Source organism: Leptinotarsa decemlineata, unplaced genomic scaffold, assembly GCF_025532065.1.
Source record: "Leptinotarsa decemlineata unplaced genomic scaffold, Ldec_3_MD MMD2_tig00000251_RagTag_RagTag, whole genome shotgun sequence".
Lineage (NCBI taxonomy): Eukaryota > Metazoa > Arthropoda > Insecta > Coleoptera > Chrysomelidae > Leptinotarsa > Leptinotarsa decemlineata.
Window position 1 is genome coordinate 1,590,612 of NW_027412547.1, and position 26,144 is coordinate 1,616,755.

At 36.2% G+C, this 26,144-nt stretch overlaps 1 protein-coding gene across 1 annotated transcript in view; it reads left to right on the forward strand.

Moving 5' to 3' along the window:
- The window catches only part of shot (dystonin-like protein short stop), a 247,145-nt gene that overhangs the window by 140,401 nt on the left and 80,600 nt on the right, over window positions 1-26,144 (forward strand). The window contains 4 exon segments of the mRNA XM_074173472.1: window positions 1,368-2,164; window positions 2,223-2,306; window positions 6,386-6,398; window positions 6,401-6,612. Of these exon segments, the coding sequence (XP_074029573.1) occupies window positions 1,368-2,164; window positions 2,223-2,306; window positions 6,386-6,398; window positions 6,401-6,612 (1,106 nt within the window).

Consider the following 26,144-nt stretch of genomic DNA (forward strand, 5'->3'; position numbering starts at 1 on the left):
TGGGGGAATTTTGAGCCTATTTTGCCCCCTAATATGTTCTACCATAAAAATGGAATGTTCCATCGCGAGTGGCGGACAGTGTATATCACTTTGGCCAACCCCATTCAGGTGGTAGGTGCATTTTTAGCATTTCCATCAGTCCAGAGAGTTTCATCGTTCTACCTCGAATATTATGGAAGATACGGGGGTGTTTCCATGAGAAGTGAGACACACTGTAGATAAAACTATTAAAAATAATTCAAAATAAAATAATCAAATGTATATATATATATATATATATATATATATATATATATATATATATATATATAAAATATATGTCAAACAAAGAAACTACTAGATATTTCTTCATTATATGCATTGAAAATTCAGACTTTCATTTATATAATTAAAAGTAACATATAACATTCAGATTAATTTTTCAAAATTAATAGTAAGCAATATGCTAATTTATCTAGATTCTGGAATAACTTAATAATAATCCAAATCCAAACAAATATAGACAAACAATACATCCATTGTGCTGGAATGAAACTATGCAATATCCACCTGAAATATAAAATAAATTTGAAAAACCATTTGTTGTCATAATTTTTTTTCTAAATAATTATTTGTGAAACTCATTATTATTGTTTAGGTCATTACTGTTTGTTTTGTTTATTTCCCTCCTATAAACAAATTGTATGCTCCTTGTGAAATAAATAGTTGATCAATTAAATTATTGATTAAGGTTTATTGATCTCAAGACAAAAGGAATGTCAGTTAATGCTGATATGAATCTGGGTAATATACTTAATATAATACTGCATATACTTAATAGTTCATCCAAAATTTTTCCCAAAAATTTAACTTCATTATACTTAATTGCTTTCTTTGAAAATTCACACACTTTTGTTCTATGAAGATGTAAAAGTCAAAGGTTTTTAAATTTTTCCAGGTAAAATATTTGTATTGCATCAATGCCTATCATGAATATTCAACAAGAATTAAATCAATTTTTGATACAGAGGAAGTAGAAATTGAATAATTCAAAGCAGTGAGATTCATTGTTAAAATACCATTCAAACTACAGCAAATTGGAAAGTCATAAAATCCAACTACATTGTCATTAGAAATTTTCACAAGTTGAAATTATAGTCACATCTGCATTGTAACCTGTAGAAAGACTACCTATAATTAAATCAAAAAAAAAATTTTAAACTTTGAAATTCCATTTCTCCAGAAATAATTCTAGAGACTACTTTTCAGTCCTAACTTATTGAAACTTAGTACTGCTGTAAACTTTCAGAAATCTCCCCTCTTCCCATCTCTGTCTACATATTATTATTTTATGTATCTAGCGGTTGACATCCTCATATCTCTTTCAGAGGAAAGCAAAAACCAAACGAGAGTCTTCAACACTCAAATCTCAAATCTGCAGATCGTATTAGAAGAAGCCGAACGTACTATAAATCAACGAGTCCTATCGCCTCTACCCCGCGACATTGACACCCTCCAACACCTTGTTCTGGAACACAAAGAGTTCGAGTCACGACTCCAAAATCTCGAACCTGAAATCGAACAGGTAAAAGACACCTTCAGATCGATCACGCTGAAAACTCCCCAGCACAAAAAAGACCTTGAAAAAGTCCTCGATAAGTGGAAGTACATCTGGAACACGAGCAACATCTACATCGAGCGCTTGAAGTGCATCGAGATTGTTCTGAATGGAATGGAGGAAGCATCACAAGTAATATCCGAGTTTGAGAACAAACTAGCCCTGTTCGATGAACTGCCAAATACAAAGAAGGGGTTGGAAGCTGTGCATGATGATTTACTCAAACTGGAGTCCGCGGTTGGTCAACAGCAAATAGTCATGGACCAGCTGAACGACGATTTTGATAATACAAGGCGTTTGACTGAGAAATCAAGGCCGAACCAAAGAGGTCCTCACTCTGACGTTGAACGGTTGGACAAGGAGGTTCAGAAGCTCAACAACAGATGGAGTCACGTCTGCACGCAGCTTGCAGATAGGCTTAGAGGATGCAAGCAAGCATACGACCTCCTGAAGAACTACGGGGAAGCCAAACAGATCGAAGATGCGTGGTTGGACGAGCAGTACGGAAAATTGGACAACCTCCAGCCTATCAAAGAGCGAGCCAAGGAGCATTTAGATGTCACGAGAGTGAGTATTTTCAGATAAACGAAGTTAAATAATAATTGACGGAATGGTTTTTTTGCAGAACTTGTTGAACAGCGTCGTAGAGCGGGCCCCGAAAATTGAACAGGTGAACATCAACGGAGGCAGATTTATCAGGGAGGGCAAGGTAAAGATCGATTACGTTGATAGGTATTATCGTCCAGTCACTTTTAGGTTAATTAGGTTATTATTGTATGCCTGAGTGGAGTGAATGGGAATCTTTGTAAATAGTCTTCCAGTCTCTTTTATTCTCTCTAACTATTAAGCCTTCCATTGTTAGATTTAGATATTACAGTTGTAGTAACACTGTTAATGCGGTGATGGACGCTCATCCTTCCTCAGTTCCTAGGTGGTGGCTAGTAGACTACGCATTAACTTTCCAACGTTCACAAATGCATCTTTGGGGTAACTAGTATTTGTCTTTAACAACTTTTTCTTTATCTTTTTCCTCAGCTTCCTCTGTCTTTCAAATCTTTCTATTGTTCTTATGGAAATATTCTACAGCAATAATTTGTAGACAGTTTAGTTCTTAAAATAATATGATGATCACTTTCTCATAAGAAATGGTTATCAAAATTGAGTCGCTTACTGTTTAGAAATTTTGAACCATCCCATTTTGCGTTCAGGAGGATTAACTGAAAAATTCGGCTCTTGAAAAAGTTTCTTTAGTTTTTTTTGTCCCGACAGTCGAACTCTTCAGTAAATCTATTGATGAATCATCCTTATGATGATTACTTTGTTCCACAAAATTGCATTTGCATTTCACATCAAATATGTTCATCAAATACTCTTAATATTCACCAAGCTTTGTGGCAATTATTACATATTGATTATTTGGCGCTAATGATGTACCTATTGAACCCTCTCTTCAATCAAAAAATATTTGACAATATCTATATTACATTTTTGGGGATTTTCAGTCAAATCATTTGACAAATTGTGGAAAGGATATTTGAAACAAAATATTTATCTTTTATAAACTCTATGAAATTCTACTCCAAAACTAAAACAACTGTGGAGGGAGGACATGTAACTATAAGAAAAAATTATATATATATATATAAAATTATATATATATATATATATATATATATATATATATATATATATATATATATATACATATATATATAGTGTGTAACAACGAAAACTTAACAGAGGCGTTTTTGAATATAAAAAGTAAGATTTTTAAAAAAACATCAGACACGTCGATTTCTAATTGAAGGGGATACCTTTCAGACTAATCAGATTTTTTGTAGTACGCACCCCCTTGGAGGGGGGCGTCCGACGACCCTTATTTAGATAGGGAAAGTAGGTCGAGTGGCACCTTGTTTTAAAGGTCTTTCGAATACATTTACATCTCTGTTAAAAGAAATTTTTTGTAACGATTAGTTTTCGGGATGATTTGAAGATTTAAAGGTATTTTTATTGAGTTCAACTCTTTTTGAACTATATCAAATTGTGTTCAAAGTACAATTTACGTTTAGAACTTTCATAAAAAAAATTCTACTTTTTATGACAACCTGCTAATACGTGTCCATTTGATTTCGTAAAAAAGTAAGAATTATTTGTTTACTACAAGGAGATTTTTTCGGGGGATGGGGTTGGTTACCACCCTTACATTTTAGGTAAACTGAGTGGCACCTCCTTATGAATGTTGCCTTTTGACGTGGATATTTTATGCTTCTGATAAAAAAGTGAATCATACTAAAAACTTACGTACACAACGAATACAACCTGCTGATTTCCTTGAATGCTGATGACACAGAAAAGTTCAAAAAACTGTTTTAGGGTTGATAAATCCCAATAATTGTTTTTAAAGCACACACAAAAAAGTAACACCTAATAAGGTAATAAGGTAAAAAGTAACACCACATAGGAAATTTAGAGTAAATGTTCAAAATGTGCGCCATTTTTCTCCATGCAACAATAAAGATTTTGTTCGAATTTTGTTCTTACATTATTCAACATCTCAGGAGTTATAGCTCGGCATTCATCAATAATTCTACGACGTAATTCATCCAAATTGGCTGGCTGTGTAGCATAAACTTTAGACTTTGAATATTCCCACGAAAAGTAGTCCAGTGGTGTTAAATCTGGTGATTGTGCTGGCCATTCAATTGGACCTCTTCTGCCAATCCGTTGTCCTTCAAAATGATTATTCAAAAAATTTCGAACCTGCTGGGCATAGTGGGGTGGTGCACCGTCTTGTTGAAAATGGATAAATTCATCTTGACATCTTGAATCCTGTTCAATTGTTTCAACTATACGAGGTATTGCCTCTTCAAAAAGTTGTAAATAAGAATCACCGGTTAAATTTTCATCAATGAAAAATGGACCTATAATATGATTGCCTAATATTCCGGTCCAGACCTTCAACTTTTGGGGATGTTGGGTATGTATTTCTGCGTATTGTCTTGGGTTTTCATCCGACCAATAACGGCAATTGTGATGGTTCACGCAACCATTTAAAAATGAGCTTTCGTCCGAAAAACAGATGTTATAAAGCAGCTAGGCATTTTGCATTGATCTCTCTCTCTCATGCCCTCACAAAACTCCTGTTTCCGGTCAAAATCATCCTCATTGAGTTCATGAACAATTTTAATTTTGTAAGGATGGAATTTGTGGTTTTTAAGGATTGTCCATGCGCTCATATGGCTTATTCCGGCCATTGCTGATAAACCTCTGGTATTCAACCTGGGATTGGCGATGACTTGACCAATCACTCCAATCACATTATCGTCATTCACTACCCTTCTCTGAACATTTCTTTTCTTATTTAAAACCGAACCTGTCTCCCTGAATTTTGTGACCAAATCCAGAACGTGATTTCTGCTTTAGGTGTTTACCAGGGTTTTGCTCGTTAAATAAAATTGATGTTCTATTAGCATTTTGGTCGTTGTCAAAAAATAAAGCAATAACTGAAACCCTTTCAGCAGTAGTGTAAGGCATTTTTAAACAAATAACAATACACGACCCGTTTAAACAAAACAATCGAACGATGTACTAATGAAAACTGAAAGTAGAGGAGTGGGTATTAATTTTTAAAAAGGGATTTTATTTAACAAAAAACTGATAAGAAGAACTGCTCGAAAAAAATTTTATTCAGGCATACAAGTTACCGAGTGGTCTGTCTAATAATTATTAACATGGCAATTTCAACTTCAAATTATCTCGAAAACTAATCATTACAAAAATTTTCTTTCAACAGAGTTGTAAAGGTATTCGAAAGACCTTTAAAACAAGGTGCCACTCGACCTACTTTCCTTATATATATATATATATATATATATATATATATATATATATATATATATATATATATATTAATATATATTAAATCTAGAAAGGTTAATGCAGTAAAGCTGCTGGAAAATAATTCCATGAAAATCTAAAAATGAATAGATAAGTACTTTTTGATTTTTTGGGAAAGAAAGTTTTTGGCTTTCTACTACTACTTTTTGATCATTCCCATATTGATTTCAATTTAAGAAATCATCTGAACATTGAGTTCCTGGTAATTTCGTTATTTTCAATATTTTTAATATGTCATTGATTTTTTCTTCACATAGATTTCAAATCTGTTATCACTTTTTTGCAAAATGGAAATACGAACCTATAAGATGATTTCCCAGTGTTCATGAATTATCGTAGTATTGGGCATTTCAAATTGATTCTACTGAATCATTGAGTGTCATTCATTTGAATTTGTTATGACAAACTCGAATATTTTGATGATGAACATGTTTTGAAGACCTAATCGATGGAAATTAGATAAACAGTAACAGTTCTTAGTCATAAATATCGTTTTCATAAGGTTTCATCTGAAAATATTATTGACAATTCTTCATTATTTTATACCTCCGAATAGGTCTATTGTTAGAGAACAGACTCCCTTCCCTCCGTATTTTTATTATTTTGAAAAATCAGATCTGAGTAAAATGTCGAGGGTTCAAAGTGTCATTCTGCCATTATGAACCTTTGACAATTTAAAATAAGATCATTTCACTAGAAGTATCTTCAAGGGATTCAAAGCTCTCAAATATAAATGAACTGGTTCAAACAAGTACTTACCTGATTCCATCGATTGAGTCTTCTCCATGCACCACCACACCACCACCAATATCACTCGCTTCCATGTAATTTCGACTCACCACACGCACTTACTGGACTAACCTAACACCTAACCTCTAACCCTAACACCAGATCTGGAGCAAGGGGCGCAGAAGTTCCGCGAAGCCCTGCTGGAGGACCAACCATCGTTGGACGCCGACGCAGCATTCTGGTCGAGGAGCAGAGGCCAGCCATCCGGAGCGGACCTGGTCGCGGACGAGTTGGATCACTTCAACGAGAGGTACCAGTACCTGGTGGACTTCCTGTACGGGCGACTGAAGGAGATCGCAGACAGATGCAAACGGGATATTGTTACTTTGGTGAGTGATTTTTTCTTTATTACCACTTTTTTTGTATCTTTGCAGCTGTGTAAGAATGCAAAGCTATCAATTGAAAATGATGGAGAACACTGATATCTGGGAAAAATTCAAACACCTCCAGAACAGTGAGAAAAGTGGTATCATCTTTTTCGCAAAAACCAATCCCAAAGAAGTATCAGACAATGGGGAATGTTCCTCAATTTGGGTTATGGCAGCAAATACAAGTTTGAACAAAATAAAGTTGAGTTTAATTCATGAGTTTTTCAAATTCACTTCAAAAAAGTATTCAAATTGATGTTTCAAATGTTGGGTATTGACTTTTAAAGGGATTTGTTTCTAATTCACATATTGGCAACAGCGCCTATGTCAAGTTGAAATAATTTATACGTACCTAGATATTCTACTTTAAAAAAGAAAAATTATCTTTATAAATCAACGATTAAGGCAAAATATGAATTATAGTTCAATACTACCTCCACAAGCCACATAAACAACGGTTGTTTTGTTATTTATTTATATAAAGGAAGATAGGTTAGGTGCACAAAATGTCATATGTCACAGAATGTCTTGGAACTCGGAACATAAGTAAACAGAACATCACGCCTCTGAAATATGTCATCTTTCTTTGTCTCATACAGGTAACAGATTCATTGTTCTTTATTAGCTATAACCGATGTTGCCAAATGAAGAAATAGAAACGAATCCCTTTAAATGTTGAATGCATTATTCCATTCCTCTTTTTTAAGTAATTAAATAATTTTTTAAAGAAAAATGTTGAAATGATAAGTTTAAAATGCGTTGTTTAGAGCTCTTTTTTAAAAACTACTTGATTTTTGTCAGGAGGAATATTCCCCATGTAAAAACCCTGGTGTTCAAACAGATTCGCTTTTGTTTCATCTTAAACTCGTTACGTGAGAAATGAATTTGAACCAAACTTTGTACTCGTGTTGATAGATGGAGCAATAGTCGAAATCTGTTGGGCATGTTTTGTTCCGATCTTTAATTTATGAACCACAATGTAAACAATCTTTCACTTGATATCAATTTGTTCGTAAATATAAATAACTTTAGAAATTGTAGTACCAATTTGACATTATTTAGCAGGGTCACTTTTAAGTGTACTCAGAACCTTCGTGAATGGGAGGCTGAAAATTAAAGGATCTTTTTATCATTTTTTTTTATCAAGAGTGCTGTGGCTCGACAGTATTTGAGACTGAAAACGCCTCTTCCACTGACCTTCTGAATACTCTCAGTAACCCTGTCAATGCCGCTAATTACGGCTTTAACGGTAGGTATTGACGGGGATAGTAGATAACACTGAATATAAGTATTGTTATAATGCCAGTTCAAGATGTCCTGCTATGTTGTTATCATTGGTAAAAGGTTTTTACATAGCAGTGGCTGTAAAGAAGTGTTTTGTTCCACGTTGCTCCAAAAACCAAGAACGAAATATTGAAAATAAATCAGAATGGTCCACTTCGTGGATGAGCTATACTTCTTGGTATTTTTACATATAAAATTCATCTTTACAAATAATACAAGCAAATTGAATCAACACTTGGTACAAATAATCCACTTCAAGTAATTGAAACAACACTTGAAAACCTGGTTTCAAATACAAAATTCACAAATGTTTAAGTGAAGGCCTTGCCAAATATTTTGCATATTTTTTTGCAATTAGTTCATCATATAATTATTATTCAAGTTGAACTCAATCAAAAATTAGTACTCAATCAAAAATTAGTGCAGTACAAACTGATCAATATTTCCTTGGAGTTCTGTGGGATGTTAGAATTGACAGCTCTGTATCTGTAGAGTAGGGAGGGTGAGTGTACACCCTCCCGAGGAGTTGTCCTCCTAGGTCATTGTCATGTCCTTTCCAGGAAGGTGGACAGGTCTCTGGGAGACATCTCCTTATTAACGATAACTCCGGACATTCGCATAGGACATGCCTGACAGTTTCATCTTCTTTCTCACACATCCTGCATGGAGGTGTATCCACTAGCCCCATATTGTGGAGGTGTTTCCTTAATTGACAGTGTCCAGTCAGTCAGTCAGTCAGTCAGTCCTACTGTTAGGTGTTGAACATGGGTGTGACGTTTCGCTAGTTCCGCAATTGTCGAAGTCATCAGGCCGTAGGTGTCACTGGGTCCTAAAATTTCTAGTCCAGCCGCTTCCTTGGCTGAAGAGTCGCCAATGCGATTACCTTTACTCCTGTCGTGCCCTTCAATCCACCTAAGGATATTGTTGTTATCTACCGAGGCTTTGAACAGAGTACTTATTACGTCATAAATTAGCGCTATAATGATGTTCTCATGTCTCACGAAATTGGGGGGTTTTTGAAAGGTATTTTCTTGGGTATTACATCATAACTTTCAGGTAATACTCTACACGAATATTATGTCATTAATTTACTTTAATTATACATTTTCCACTTATACATATATAGAAATCAAATCTAGAAGAAATATGGATTATGTTTCAATCAACATAGCTATGAATGGAATGTAAAATAGTGGTAGAGGGTAAAACACGGTATGAAATAAGATTCATTGAATTTTTCAAATCAACCTAAGATTTCCAGTGCTACTGATTGATGTTGGATCGAATTAGAAATCACAACCACTTTTACTTGACCCTTTGTTCAATATCATTGAATTTACATAATATTCGCGATCACCAAAAATAAACTAGAAATTTGGTTCTATTTGTTTCTCTGGAAAATGATTTTTCAATATATAAAAATCCTAATTAAGGTGACGCTTGTATTCAGTTAGACAAACAGTCGGATGTATTTGATAGGTGCCTGTAAATAAACTATGACATCATGTTTTTGTAGTGTTGAAAACAATTTCAAAAGACTTGAGCTTGTTTTGTTTATATAATTGTTTTAATGAACGATTCAAAATTGAGGTATATTAATTTTACGGTCACTTGTTTTCTAAAAAATATATGATTGAGAGAAATATTAGGTTGTTTGGAAAAGTTTTGTCCGTTTTTATGAGTCTACTTTTGAACTGTTATATCTCGGTGAATTTGAATCAGTGCACTTTTGCCAATGTAACACAAGATGATTTATTCCGTCAGAATAAAAATTGCGTGATCGGGATTCGATGAAGTCTGGGGAGTATGGTGGAAGATTGAACTGATTAAAAGATTAATCTTCCTCTTGAAGATAATAACTTTGTGTCGGGGTGTTAAAAATATCGGTTTGGTGTTGGATAAAACTCCAGTAATAGTCATTAATTGGGTAGGTAAAACCCAGGTAGTCTTATATATAATATATGTATATGATTTTTATAGTGATCAGTTCGTTATGTATGCTGATGACACATCTTTATTGATAACTCAGGAAAATATTGAAGCCACAGTTAATAAAGCATCTGATGAAATAAATAGAACCCAAAAGTGGTTCTCAGACAATGGTCTATTGTTGAATGAAAGAAAAGCTGTGCTTTTACGTTTAAATCATTCAAGAACCACTCCAGATCACAGTTTACTAGTAACGTCAATTAATGTATCAATTCGGCAACAAGAGGAGATACACTTTTTTGTTATCGTACTCTTAATGGTAATAAGAACTATAATACTAGAAATTCCCTACAGTTGGAAGTGCCAAGACACAGAGTAGTTGTATCTGAATCATGTCCCAGGCTTATGGCCATTAAATTGTACAATAAACTTCCAAGTACAATAATAAATCTGACTCTAAAACAGTATAACTATCAAATCAAAGAGTTGCTCCTGGATAAATCCCATTATTCTCTCAAAGAATATATGGATGATAACTTGTGACCCTGTACATGTGTAACATTTTCAAGGTCATAGGTTATGATGGTGTGCATGTTTAACATTTTAGGAAGATTTTAATAATGATGCTGTTATATAAGTAAAAAATTTTTGGTTTTGACTATTATATATTATGAACGTGTCCAACATTTTAGGCCGATTTTAATAACGATACTGTTGCATAAATAGCAGATCATTTTGGGTTTTGACTATTATATATTATATTATCTATGTAAATTGTATATTGTGCCTCTAAGTGCACGGAGTTTGTATTTTTAATTTTATATTTGTACACGTTTTGACATACTCAATGTCGTCTATAGATGATCCAACTGAATAAATATTATTATTACTATTATTATTATTATTACTTAAAATTCAGATACTTCAAATCGTAAAACATATATAAAGCATTAAACATGTAGATTTCAGTTAGCAGAGACACGCCTGAAGAAGATATTGTATAGCGAAACACGTGTTGCGTTTTTGTAAAACTTTTTAGTGAAAATCTCACAAAGTATTTCTTGAATATATCAGACACTGCTTCTGATCAATTTTTTAAGATCTCGTTAACCACCCACCTCTCTCCGAGCAACCCTCAAAAGTCTTCGTGGTATTTTAGAATACCTGTCTCAAATTGTCTCAACTTGTGATCTAAGACTGGTTGCACACACACCGATTTTGGACGGCCGACTTTGTACCGGTCGTCCAAATTCCAATAGTGAACCACATGTGGGAACGGGACCTTGCACACACGCCGACCGGTGATCGTCGCCGGTAAAATACCGGTGAGCAGCCGTCCACTGTACTGTATCGCCGGCAGTACCGGGAAGTAGTGGCGTACATGACTAAATACACTCTTGCATACTCACCGGTTTTTTTACCGACCATTCCAGTCTCGAATGCTCGGTGAAATTGTAGTTACTACGCATTAACTTCGTTTTGGTAGTGCGTGCTAATTACGACCGATAAAAATTCGGTGAGTGTGTAATCACCCGCTACCAATAAAATATCGGCCGATTTTATACTGGCCGTCCAAAATCGGCGTGTGTGCAACTAGCCTAAGACGTTGCATAAATTACCTTGAATTCAACCCACCCGAAAAAACCTCTTTCTTCTCTCACAAAGATCATCCGACCCCGTCATTCAGAACGGTCTATTTTTTTTATTTTTAAACGTAGGTGTGACCTCCACCTTTGTGATTTCCCATTCACTGACAGACTCGAATGTTCCATTCATCAATAGTGCGATCAACGTTAATTATTTGAAATTGTGAGTGTGGAAACCGCGCCGCGGATTGAAATTCAACAAAACTATAATTGCACTTGAGATTTCAACAATATTAATTATAATTTCGACCTTGGCCACATTTTTCAGAATCGAAATTGCTGTTTATTAATGGTATAGTCAATTTTTCTGTTTGGAACATTACCTCACTTCCTATCCGGTGACATAATTTTTAAAAATAAATCCTCTGTGACCACGGATAAAAATACGTCGCAGGTAGTAAGTTGAATATCTGCTCTTTTTAAATACTTGATGAATTTTGTCGAATAAGCAGGTCCGTATCCACAGTCAACTTGAGTTTTTATCATCGTTAGAGATTGTCTAAAATTGTATTAATGAAAAATAGATTTTTCCATAAAAATCAAAAACGATATTTTCAGTGTTTCTTAATATTGCCCATTTTTCTTTCCCATCGAGTTTAGTGAATTAAATATAAGATTGAAAAGGTCCATTAAACTCTATGAGAAAATGAAATTGCTATAACTATACCGGATGACACAGACTCATAATGTACAAATATATTTTTCAAGCTCACGAAATTCGGAATTTTAAATATTTGAACTGTTCGGAAAATAGAATGTTCAAATTTCGCGGGCTACTTACATTCGATTAGCGATATTTTTGTGTTGGTACACCCTTCTCGAATATATGTTAACAGTTTCAGCTGTTTAACTTGTTTAGTTTATTTAAAACTGATCGGAACATTTGGTGTAGTAATGAATATTACTGGAGTTTTTTCCCAACACCAAATCGTAATTTTTAACACCTCGACACGTGTTTCGATCACCAAGTGATCATCTTCAAAAGGAAGATTAAACAGTTTAATCTTCCTCTTGAAGATGATCACTTGGTGATTGAAACACGTGTCGAAGTGATAAAATTCAAAAGGAAGATTAAACAGTTTAATCTTCCTCTTGAAGATGATCACTTGTTGATCGAAGCACATGTCGAGGTGATAAAAATAACGATTTGGTGTTGGGAAAAAACTCTAGTAATATTTATTGTTTAGTTTAGTTATGAGTGTTTTTCAAGTTCAAATTTTGAGTAAAAAATGGTTTCAGTTGTTTGGCATGTTCAGTTTGTTGGTGACAGGCCATGAAAATTAGGCGTTTTTTTTTGCTATCGATAAAATGTATCGAAGAATTTGCATCAAATTTTTGTCAAAAATGGAGTTGAGTGCTTAGAAACACTTGTAAATTTTTTGAATGAAGCGTATGGCAGTGACATTCATTCCAAAATTGCTAAATTTTTACCAAAAAACTCGTTGCATGATCCTCGCTTAGGAATCGTTGAATATCGTGAACGGCGTTTCAGATTTGCTCAAAAGGGTCATAACTGGTGACAAATCATGGGGATGTGGTTATGGCTGTTCAGGCGTTCACCCTGTATAGTCACTCCCCTCCCGGATGCCAGACACAACCCTGAGGTTGATGAGCAGAACAGATAGAAGTTTTCAAGTATTCAAATTGAAAAGACACTAAATTACTATTTCTATCTGTATGTTATTGAATAAATAAGTTTTATGTTCCCGTTTTTCCAAAACTAAATGCAGTGCAACTTCATTAGAATACCTAACATAGTGGTCCTTCGAGCCGGATTTGAATCCAATGAAATTTCAATCATAACACAGATATGGAGAAGAAAGTGAAGAAAATTGTTATGGAGAATCGTGTGGTAGTGAAGCTCGTTCCAAAATTGCTGAATTTTGTCCAAAAAAAAACGTCACTTGAGCATCGTTCAGGAATTCTTGAATGACGTCAACGGCGATCCAGATTTACTTGAAAGGTTCATAACTGGTGACGAATCAAGTATGTATATGGTTATCACATCGAAACCAAAGTCCTGTCGCCCAATTGAAGAGCGCAGGAGAGCCGAAATAAAAAAACGTCCAGTATTGTGGACAAACAATTCGTCATTGCTTTGTTAATTTTTTGGCCAAAAACAACACCGTAATCATGCCTCAGACACCGTATTCACCAGATTTACCCCCTTGTGACTTTTTTCTGTTCCGACGATTGAAGTGGCCAATGAAAAGACGGCGTTTTGCGACGATTGAGAAGATAAAAACCGATTCGCCGAGAGAGCTGAAGAACATACAAAAAATGCATATCAGACCTTCATCGAGGATTGGACAAAAAGCTGGCGCAGGTGTATTACATCTGAGGGGAACTACTTTGAAGGGAACAGAATAGAAATTGATGGATAAATGAACATTTTTTGAGAAAAAATAAGATTCCCCTCATTTTTTGAATAGACAGCGTGTTTCTCCAAAATACATACATCGGAAAAGTCTAGGGATATTTTTATAATATACTAAATATCATAAAAATAAATGCATGAGGTCGTTTAATTTCGATTAAATTGGTACACTCGACCACCCTGTAGATTTCTATGGGTTGAACAAAGCCTGCAAAAACGGTACCTAATTTTTTATCAAGTTTTTTACAAATTGTAGGTTTTCGGCTAAAATGAATAATCTGAAAGTGTCGAGTTTGTACATTCTATGCAATTCTTGCTCAGCAATTAAACTGGAAATATTGTGCTTTAACATGGAACGCCATCACTTACCATTGGCTGAGATGAATAGAGCTGTAGGGTTTCTTCAAGGTGGCATGCGACAAAATGATGTAGCTCTTCGTTTGGGGGTCCCCCAAAGTGTTATCAGTCGATTGTGGCGGCGTTTCCGTGAAACTGGCAGTCCAGCCGAACAACATCCAGGGCGAGGACACGCTACAACTGCAGTTCAAGACCGATTTTTGGTCTTAACCGCGAGAAGACAACCGAAAATCACAGCACCTGAGTTGGTTAACGGGTTGCAGCAGACGCACCAGGTAACCATTGGTCGTGATACTGTCAGAAATCGACTGTATGAAGCAGATCTCCACAACAGAAGGCCACTTAGATGTCCACCTTTGTCGAGAGGCAATCGCGGTAGAAGATTAGAGTGGTGTCAAGAACATCAAAACTGGGATGCAAATGATTGGGCCACCGTTTTGTTTACAGACGAATCCAGATTTGGATTTCATCCAGATTCTCGTCGAGTAAGACTGTGGAGACGACCTGGAAATGATGAACGTTTGAGACACGTCCAGGAAGTCCACACATACAGAGGTGGTACAGTAATGCTATGGGGCGGAATCATGATCGGCGGCAGAACCGATCTCGTTTTTCCAAATCGCTCCCTCACAGCTCGACAGTACCTCGACACCATTCTTCTACCTATCGTCCGTCCGTTTGCTGGTGCTGTTGGTGAAAACTTCCACCTAATGCACGATAATGCTCGTCCACATGTCGCGAGTCTAGTAACTGACTGGCTCACCAACGAAGGAGTTGATGTATTATTGCCATGGCCTGCACAATCACCGGACGTGAATCCCATCGAGCATGTGTGGGACATGCTTCCACGAAGAATTACTCCGCATATGGGGAACATTCACACAACGTTTCAATTGAGAGAGCTTTTAATCGCTGAATGGGCAAATGTACCTCAACAAGACATTGACAATCTCATTTTGTCGATGCACGATAGATGTAGGGCCGTAATAAACCAGCCGGGAGGCCATACTTTGTACTGATTCCATTTTTTTTTGTATTATGACCATTTAATAAATTTTGTTGTAAGTTACATTCGTTTAATAATCACCCGTCAACTTTTTTTCCCTAAAGCGATTAAAAAAAAAAATATTGTCATTTTTAAAAATATCCCTAGACTTTTCCGATGTGAGTATTTTAGGTTAGTATATTCATCTAGTTAATGTCTCAGGTGATATGATTTACGTGCTGATCATATATGAAGACATTGTAAAAAATACTCTTACCCTTAGAAACCAATGCTAGGGGTGAATCCTTCCTAAGAATGCGAAAACTACAGATATATTGTCTGTGTTCTTGCCCTTACAAAGGACCGTATACCCTTATTTAGGTTGATCCTCAGTTCTTTCTGTGCACTTCACACAAATATGTTTTATCGATCCAAATTTATGTAGTTTACTTTACTATAGCTAGATCAGAAGTGACTATAGCAAACAGAAGTGGGCCCCGGATACCACCTTGGGGAACTCCGAAGGATATTACTTCAAACTACATTTGCTAAATCAAATGCCTTGGTCTGATCCATAGAAACTAGAATTGATCAATGTGGTAGTATGACTTATATGTATATCATTTGTAGTGTTTTAATAATGTTTCTATAATACTATGTATATATTTATTTATTTTTAACATTTCTAATTTCGTGCATATGATTTGAAAGGTGGATAAACTATTATTACCTTACACAAAAATAAAGGGTTCGTTGATCCGAGGAAATTATGCCAGTTCACTTCAACATTGTCAGACGAGGGGGAAAATTTTTCAACTTAGCTTTCATGTAGGAGTACCTAGGCGGGTATTTGTACTAGTTCACGTAGGCCTTGAAATAATGAATTGACAATTTGTCGCCTCCATATGCGGATATTTAGCGTGGGCGAGCAATGCTTTATTACGTATTTATTTCCTATAAACACTATGCAATCACGACCGTTTACCTAAAACTTTAATGTGCGTCTTTCTGGAATATTGATGATATTTTTCTCGGTAATTCAATTATGATCGATGATGAAATGGCATAGGATTAGCTGTAGGAATATATACTGGGTGTGACAGACAGTGTCTACCTACAGTTCAGTTCAGTGCAGTACAGTTGTTCACAGTTGCTGCCTGAGGGAGCAGAAGTCTGTCAACCACAGCAAAACTGTGATAATCTTCTTCACCAGGAGGAGAAAATTCGACGATCTAACGCCACTTTCCCTCAATTGTGAGGTAATCCCATTTGAAACGGAGGTATTGTCCTTGATAAAGAACTCACCTGGAACGCTCACTTGGAAACAGTTTTACACAAAGCCAGACTGTCCCTATGGGTATGTCGAAGGATTTGTGGTAAAATTTAGGGTTTAGGTCCCAAATGAATCCATTGGACTCATGTGATGATTGTCAGACCGATGGTCACTTGTGGTGCAATTACTTGGTGGCCGAAGGCTTTACAGAAAATGGCCCAAGCAAAGCTTCCTGGCTTACAGAGACAGGCTTCTCTGGCCATCAATGGTGCCATCAGTACAACACAGTCAGTGGCCATGGATATCCTTCTAGATCTACCTCCTCTCCACAGTTTTCTGGAGAGAGGCTAGATGGACTGCATATAGACTTGTGCACATTGCCAATTGCACAAAGCAATTTAAAGCAGAGTGCAACAGTTGGTTGACACTGGAAGTCACAGCATTCTTGCAATGACTTCTAACTTTATGCCACCAATTGTTAACTTCGAACCTCCTTATAAAGTACTGTTCCCAGGTAGAGAATACTGGATCCTCCGGGAGAAGGAAATATTTAGAGCAGATAATTGTTGCTTCACAGATGGATCAAAAACACCTTCCGGTTCTGGTGCAAGTATTTTCAGTCGCAGACCCAGGATAGAGATATCAACCTGCCTAGGAACCTGTGCGAACCTATTGAATTGTGAAGGGTCCTCAAATCCCCGTCCTGGATTACTGTAGGTCGTCCACTTCGAGGCTAGAATCTCCGGAACGAAATTTCGCAAACCAACGCCAAACAGTGCGTTCATCAACACCGTGCCCAAATCTCTGGTTATTTTTTCTAGCTGTTTTGGCAGCGTTTTGGTTCAGTTTGAATTTGGGGAGAAAAATTTGCCGAAAATAACTTAACGAGAGCATATAGATAAGCTGAAAAAATGAACAGCAACGATGTATAGAGTACAGTATTCTCTCACTAATATTTAAAATGTCAGTATGTAGTAAAAAGTGACATCACTGCTGCGGCTCGTCAAAGGAGGCAAGAGAGGCTTAGCCTCCCCATAAAATTTGAGGCTATTCATCGCAATAAATTAAAAGATATTGACAAATAATTATGATTATTTTTTTCTAAAAATGCTTGGTTTTCATTATTTCACCATTAATTTTTGATATAAATACATAAAATGCCCAAAAATACACTCACTCACTACGTAGTACGTACCACACTGTATTCTGCATCAACAAAACTCAAACGCACCGCCCATGAACGAATAACGAATAAACCATCAACCCGAAATAATAAATGTCATACGTTGCAAGGGAGGCAAGCCTCCGACCGCTTTAAAAACACAGGTTCCACGAGACCAATCCAACCAGCGACATACGTCCCGATTTGTAATTTCAGTTGCAAAAATTATAGCGTTAGAGGAGGCTATCCTCCAGTTGATCTCCGTTAGTGTGTTTAATTATTCGGAGGTGATGCCGTGACGGACCGGGACTGAAAAATATTTCGGTAAATCGTTTTCGGTAAGTTTTTTTTTCATTTATTAGGTATGGATACGTTGGACGAAATTAAAAAATCTGACGATATAGTCGATTGTTTGCTGACAAATAATTCTTCATCTTATGATAATAAATTTTACATTATTAAAATTCTGTGAAGACCTCAACCAAATTTGATTTCAATTAAAGCGTCAGATAATCGACAAAATCGAGGATTTAATATTACTGGAGTTCATTACCACACCAAAGGTTCCAAACAGTGCATAATAAGGATTTAATATTAGTTGGTAAGATAAATGCGATTGGTTAACCGGCTCCATTAAACGACAAAAAACTTTTCTGTTGGTCCTTTGTTTTATTTTCCGTACAAACCGAATACCAATAGGATACTCCGATTTAAAAAAAATTACTTCGTTCTTCAGAAAGACATTTTAAATCTAAGGAGCATATATTTTCGTCTTGTAAATCAAAATTGTTTAGCAAACAAAATATAGCAACAGCTTTAGATACAGCTCAAAAAGAGGACATAATTCCTTTTAATAATCAGGTTAGGGAAAATCGGTCGAATTTAAAAAGACTTATCGATATTACGATTTATTTGGGTTTCCAAGAATAAGATTTTCGTGGACACAATGAAACCGAAGATTCGATTAATCGCGACAATTACAAGGAACTTTTAATGTCATGGGGCAAATATGATTCACAATGTGGCACTTTTTTAAACGATAGCGTTTTTTCGGGCACCTCAAAAACCATCCAAAATGAGCTTATAGAGAGTGTGGCATGTATTATTAAGGAAAATATAAGCAAGGAGATTGAAAGTGTTTCTTTTTTTGCATGGGAAATTGATGAAACTACCTATATTACCTGTACATCACAACTTTCAATCGTTTTTAGATATGTCAAAGATGGTAATGTGGTAGAATGTTTCATGGGTTTTCATAATGTTTCATCTGGGCGCACAGCTGACGATTTGTTAAATTTTTTAATTCGTACGTGTGACACCTATAATTTTAGGCAAAAGTTAATTGCGCAAACCTATGATGGGGCTGCGGTCATGGCCGACCATTCAAATGGTTTACAAACTGAAATAAAGTCCATAGCTCCTCATGCACTTTTTACGCATTGTCATGCCCATGCTATAACTTTAGTATTAAGCAAAGCGTGCAACAACATAAAAATTTTCGCGCCTCCGGCGGGCTTTTCCGTGTGTATATAGTCTTTATGACTTTAACCTCCCCTGTTCTCCGATGCACGAGCCGTCACTGGACATCATGAAAATTTCAACGGACTGTATTGCGAAAAACTTATTGAGTCTGAGTAAAAAAATGTTCAGAATGTATACCATTATGTAGTTTCTATTGAAATGAAACGCTCTGGTTGAGTTCTCAGCACAGACTAACTTTATTTTCTTTCTAGAGCATTATTACAAGATTGTGGAGCATAGTTTTCATAACCGACAATAGATGGCGCCACAACACATATTTTGGGCTTTTCCAACAGTTTTCTTCCAAAAACTTGATCGTGAAAATCCATGAATGTCCCATAGAATGAACTTTTCCCGATATTTTTAGAAACGACGGCCTACTCGTAACTTTCGCTGAACCAAAAAGGTCGCTTCACTATTCTTCACTATAAACAGATTTTGAAAGATAACTGGTGCTAAAAGTTGACACGAATTATTCTACACCGGGTTCATGACAAAAAAATTGTGAATTCATCGCCCACCTATCTAGTCCAAGTCTGTAGAGAGTACCGCAATTTTCCACTTGACAAATGGTTTCCCTTTGCTGTGCCCTCAAAGAATCACTTGTATGGAGTTATTGAACCATAAACACCTTCAAAGTATCCGTCAACGGTTCACCTGCCGCACCTGCAAAGTTTTCCGTTAGCGTCGCCCTAATGAAACACACAAGCCCTAAAGAAACCTCAACACAGTCATTCATATTTATAGCCTGCTTAATATCGTGTAGATACAATTTTCGGCCAATAAATCTTTTATTTATTCGGTGCTTTATTGTAGTGAATGGCATCAAATCTAAAAATAAACGCCGTCAACAATCAAATCAGGGCTGTCTTTACTTAACAGTCATCTTGTCGCGGCGGTCGTAAGCAAGGTCAGGAAATCCTCCTGCTGCCGCTAGGCGGTGTTGCCAAATCACATTTTGGAAAAGACGTAGACCAGATCAGAAAATTACGTAAAATTGGTAAACATTGAATATGGAAACTTCGTCATTCTCAGTCATTCTCAACCAATTGAGATAAAATTTTGCAGACACGTTCAGTTTGGATGGCATCACATGGTTTATTAATAATAATAATAATAATCTACTTGCTATCGGTATGAAATTCGGGATAGACGAATGTGCAATGGTCCATCTCAAAAGAGGACAATGCGGGGACTACGGAGAGGATGTGCAGCTCGTAGATGGAAGCATCCTACACCATGCCGGAGAGACGTATACTTACCTCGGGGTGGAACAACGCCACTCACAAGAGATGACAGCAGTGAAGAACTCTCTCCGGCAGCACCAATTTTGACAGATCTGGTCACCGGAACTGTCGGGGAAGAACAAAGTTGCTTGCCGTTTCAATCTTACTCTACTCGTTTGGAGTAGTGAAGTGGACTCGAGAGGAACTGTATCAACTCGACGTAAAGATCCGAAAAATTATGCATCTCTATAGGAGTTTGCATCCCAAATCGTCCGTTCCACGGTTGTACTTCCCCCGACAACAGGAAGGCCGTGGACTTTTGAGTTTGGAGTGTCTACATGACAGAATGGTACTGGATACAGCCTGTAAAGTCGTCAGGAGTTTGGATCCCCTTCTCTGCATGGTCCGTGACCATGAGAGAGCAGAAATTGGAGCATTTCTCTTCAGGGCAGCTGCCCGAGCAGCTGATGAACTCGGTTTAATTTCGACACTGAACGAGGTGACCACAACTCTGTCATCGACTTGGAACCCGTTCAGCAAAAGCAGGTTCCTGACACAAGGTGCACTTGCTATCAGCGTGTCCAGCATATACGGTGTCCAGCATATGCGCTCCGGGGGATATTGAATCCGTTGTGGAGAACGAGAAGTACCGAATTTATTGGAACTATTAGTTCCCCACATATCGAGATTTTCTCTTCGAACTTCGCAAACTCTATCCAGATCACTCTGCCAAGATGGTTGTTCTGATTATTGGAGTCCTTGGTGGAATGATGTCTTCTCTACTCTCGAATCTTAAAATCATACTGGCTTGCCGCACTAAGACAGAAATCTTAGCCGGACAGATGCAGAAGGCTGTCATTCTTAGCCCACTACGCTTGCTCAGGGCACATGATTCTCGGACCCAATGATCACTTACCCCATAGTGTGGGATGTGAAACACATGAGAACTAGTTGATATTTCGTTTTGCATGAATACTTTTCGTTTATCGTGATTACTTCCAGGCGTTGCTGTCATTTTTATCATGTTTTCTCTAAGATTGTGAAGAAACTGTTGATAAGTAGTGAAAGGAACAGTCCTTTCTATTATAAGTTCTCCTGGGATCCTGAGGGTTGTTCCATACTCCAATTCACATTATTACACACGGCTAACTCCGAATCAGTTGCTCGATACGGAATTATTTTTGGGGTAGCAATCTAAATATCGAAAAAATCTTCATATTTCAAAAAAGAGAAATAAGAGAAATCAACAACTTAAATTATAACCAAACTTGCAGAACAGTATTCAAATCCACCAATATAATGGCAATCTACGCGATTTATATCTATGAATGCCTAATGTTCATTTATTAAAATTCACACCTCTCCACTGAGAATATACTTGCTCATAAGTATCCCAGTGGAACAAATGAATATACAGTGTGAAACAACGAAAACTTAACAAAGCCGTTTTTGAATATAAAAAGTAAGATTTTTAAAAAAGCTCGGACACGTCGATTTATAATTAAAGGGGGATACCTTTCAGACTAATCAGATTTTTTGTAGTACGCATCCCCTCGGAGGGGTGCGTCCGACGACCCTTATTTAGATAGGAAAAGTAGGTCGAGTGGCACCTTGTTTTAAAGATCTTTCTTTGGTTTCTTTCGTCTTTCTCTGTACCGAAATTACGTAGATTTACATGAAAATACGTAGAGCTGGCATCGCTGCATGATCAGGAAATCCTCCTGCTGCCGCCAGGCGTCGGAAAAACTCGCGTCGATCGTAGCAGGACCGCGGAGAATCGACGGCGCGGCATTTGCGGCAGTCTGTCGCGGCTATCCATGCCGATACGTTACTTACGTCACACGAGTTACATGAAAAAACTGTGTCACAAAATAGTGTGTTAGTTCAGCAATGTTCTCTTGAGTTCCTGCTGTTTTTTACGTTCGGTATCGATTGTTTTTTAGGTGTTTCCTCATATTTATTCGCTTGTTGGAAGGAAACACGCCTAGGACATAAGTTTTTATTTGAATCGTATATAGTTTTAGTGATTGGAACTCTACAATGTCTGACGAGTATGATTTCCGACATGAGTTGGGAAATGTGCCTTGGGTAGGTGTTTGTTCTTTTTTTATACGAACGTATGTCAATATGTAAACATATGCTGCTTGCGATATGGATTAAGGCTTATCGTTTGATGCTGAAGATAACCACACAAAAAATGAGTTCAGATAATCCAATTTATTTCATTTCAAGATAAACTCATTTTTGATATTTATTTATTTGAAATTGACTTCATGTGCTTCATGTTTCGGACTCTCCAAAAAATCTTTTTTACGAGGATCTATCTAGAACAATGTTTCTCAAGTATTTGTTTCGTGTTACACACCAACAACATATTGAAGAATACTTGAAATCCTTACTTCTTTTCAACTTTCAACAATTCAGGCTCAAAATATTTTTCGGACTTCCATTGTCTAAAATACTGAAATTATGGACCAAAATATTCGGATGAGTTGAAACAGAAATAAAATAGCAAAAATTGAGCAAAAATTCAAGAAATAATGAATTAATGAATAGTTTGAGATGATTGCAATCATCTCATTTTATCATAAAAATAGTAAAGAATATTACTGGAGTTCTTTCCCAACACCAAATCGTTATTTTTAACACCTCGACACATGTTTTGATCACCAAGTGATCATCTTCAAGAGGAAGATTAAACTGGAAACTTTCCTAAGCTAATGCTATTTATGCTATACAGGTATACTATACAGATAAACCATACAGGTATACCACCCTAAATTGATTTTACAATTTGCCTTATATATTATTTTACAATATGTCCTTATGTAGTGTTTAAATGTTATAGTTATGTATAAAACAATTTTCAGCTATATAAAAAATTTCAGAATATTCCTATCTAAATTTATTTTTACAATCTGTCCTTATGTAGTAATCAGTAAATCCAATAATATTATTTTAACAAGCAATATAACGATGAGGGACCAATACCAAATAGCATACTATAACATTTAAACACTACATAAGGACATATTGTAAAATAATAGATAAGGCAAATTGTAAAATTAATTTAGGGTGGTATACCTGTATGGGTGGTATACCTATATGGTTTACCTGTATAGTATACCTGTATAGCATAAATAGTGTTAGCTTAGGAAAGTTTCCAGTTTAATCTTCCTCTTGAAGATGATCACTTGGTGATCGAAACACGTGTCAAGGTGTTAAAAATAACGATTTGGTGTTGGGAAAAAACTCCAATAATATTCATTACTACACCAAAGGTTCCAAACAGTGCATCATAAGTATAAAAATAGTATTTATTGTTATATGTTTTTAAACAATTTTAATCTTGACATACAAATATGAGGATCCTCTTTGTTACTTTTTTGCAAACTTCATTTTAACCTCACTTTCGTAAGTATGAACACGTTGTTTCATACCTTTGTTCGTTCAATAATTATTGTAGAGTTCCTGATGAGACAAAAAACGCCTTGAAAGCTTGAACAGAAAAAAGAGTTTCACAATATTTATACCTCTAACTGCTGCACTCTGCTTTACAAAAAGGATTTGAGCAGGCTGTACTACCACCTTCATGGCTCTACTCAAACAACGTTTTATCTTCTTGTTTGTTCTTTTATATGGTTAGATCGTCTTAGTGATCGTATAAAAAACAATCGAGAAGATTATACGTACGTTTAGTTGAGTATAGCCTTGAAGATAATAGCAAAGCTTGATATCGAAAGCGCTTGCATATAATAATTAGAAGTTATTAAAGTTTCAAATCCTTTTTGTAAATTTTTTCAGGCATTCATTCGGTCCCATAACCACACGTGTGAAGAATTGGGACAAAATCGTCAAAAATAAAAACGACATTGAACCTGTGACTTTGGAATTATTTTGTTTTTGTTCACAAATCGAATGCAGTGCAGGTTTTTTTATGTCTGTGTGTATATATGTAAAATATATGAAGAATGAGGTAAACTCTTAAAATATAGCGGTAAAAAACAGTAAAGATTAGCGATTGCAATTGACAGAATTAACTTCGTTCAAACTACTTCTATTTATATGGATAATTGATTTCTTACCCGTGCTGTAGTGTTGATAAGACACTGATAAGGATATGAAGTAACTGGATTAGTTTTACATTATCTGAAGGGCAACCACAGTGTTCTTTCTTACCGACCAGTTACATAATCTAACGGAATGTGTAAATTTACCTTGAAAATTTTTTTACTTGTTTATTCATACCATCAAATTGTTCCGTTCATTCCATATTCTCTTGATTGTTCACGGAAGTCATACAGATATGACTATGCATAACGTCGCAGAACTATGACAGTGCACTCTTCTCGGCACGCGTTTCGGTAGCTTGATAAACATCATCAGGGGCTGATCTAAACTAATTTCTAAAAACTGACTGAAAATTCACACTTTCACAAGTCATTACTATCTTTTATAATCATCATGTTATTACTACAATGATTTATTTTTTGGATACCAAATAAAATCGATAGTAATTTCTGTACAAGAACATTCCCTCACTTATTATGAAGAGAATTATTCATAAAAAAGTTAACATAAAACTGATCCCTTATCCGCGCGATAACTTCTCTTGGGAGGGAAATACGCTTCGTTACCTAACGCGTTACAGCGCCAGTGTGCCTGGATTCCCTTTCTCTCACGCATACGTCAGCAGAAGGCAGGCTCCTCCTCTCTCGTCGGGCAGACGCTTAGAGTTAAGTGTGCGTTAGACATATACTGCTGACAGTATTATAAAAAAATCAACAAGCAAGCACGTAATATTCTCTTGTTATATAAAACGTGGCTTGAGAATGATGATAATAATTTTATGTATGTACAGATAGATAAGTATACTTCACTGTCCAATAAGATTTAGCTGTTGTTGACAAGCACACTTTAACAATTCAAATATTACAAATATGTTTTATGTATAAATGCTTGTCTATATATAATAGTATACATTATTGAGGATGTTACAGCAGAATTTCATTGTGGAATGCCTTGAGCCTATAATTCGCTTTGATTGGTTTCCTGTATTCATTGATCTCAATGTTTATCAATGTGTGTATAAACTATAATTTGAAGGTCTTTGAGACTGTTCTTAAACACATTGCTCACACAATCTCTTTCAAAATTGCCTCAATAATGAAAGTTCATCAAATAACAGTGGACCATTTTTAATGTAGCGAAATCACTTCATCTGGGACATGTTATTCAACGAAGTCCGGCTATTACATAACAAGACTGGTTACGAAAAACGGTTTTATCATAAAAATTATTCTACACTCGAATGCTCCCTTTCGATATACTTCCCACCCCTCGCCACAGCCCTTTCAATACGCCTTTTCCATCGATCTAAGCAGTGCTGGAAGTCCTCTTTGGTGAGGGCCCTTAGGAGATCTGCTGTGTTTTGCTCCACCGCTTCCATCGTCTCAAATTGGGTCCTTTTCAAAGCAGATTTCATCTTCGGAAACAAAAAAAGTCGCACGGTGCCAAATCTGGCGAGTACGGTGCGTGTTTGAGCACTGGAGTGCGTTTATCGGCCAAATACCGCTTCGCAGATAGCGCGTTATGGGTAGGCGCGTTGTCCTGGTACGTTGTCCTGTTGACGCAAGAGCTTTTGGTCAGGAGTCAGGATTTTTGGCACAGACTTTTGTCATGTGTGATTCCCCGTGTAAAATTTTTCTAACCATTTCCTTGTCGGTGTTTACA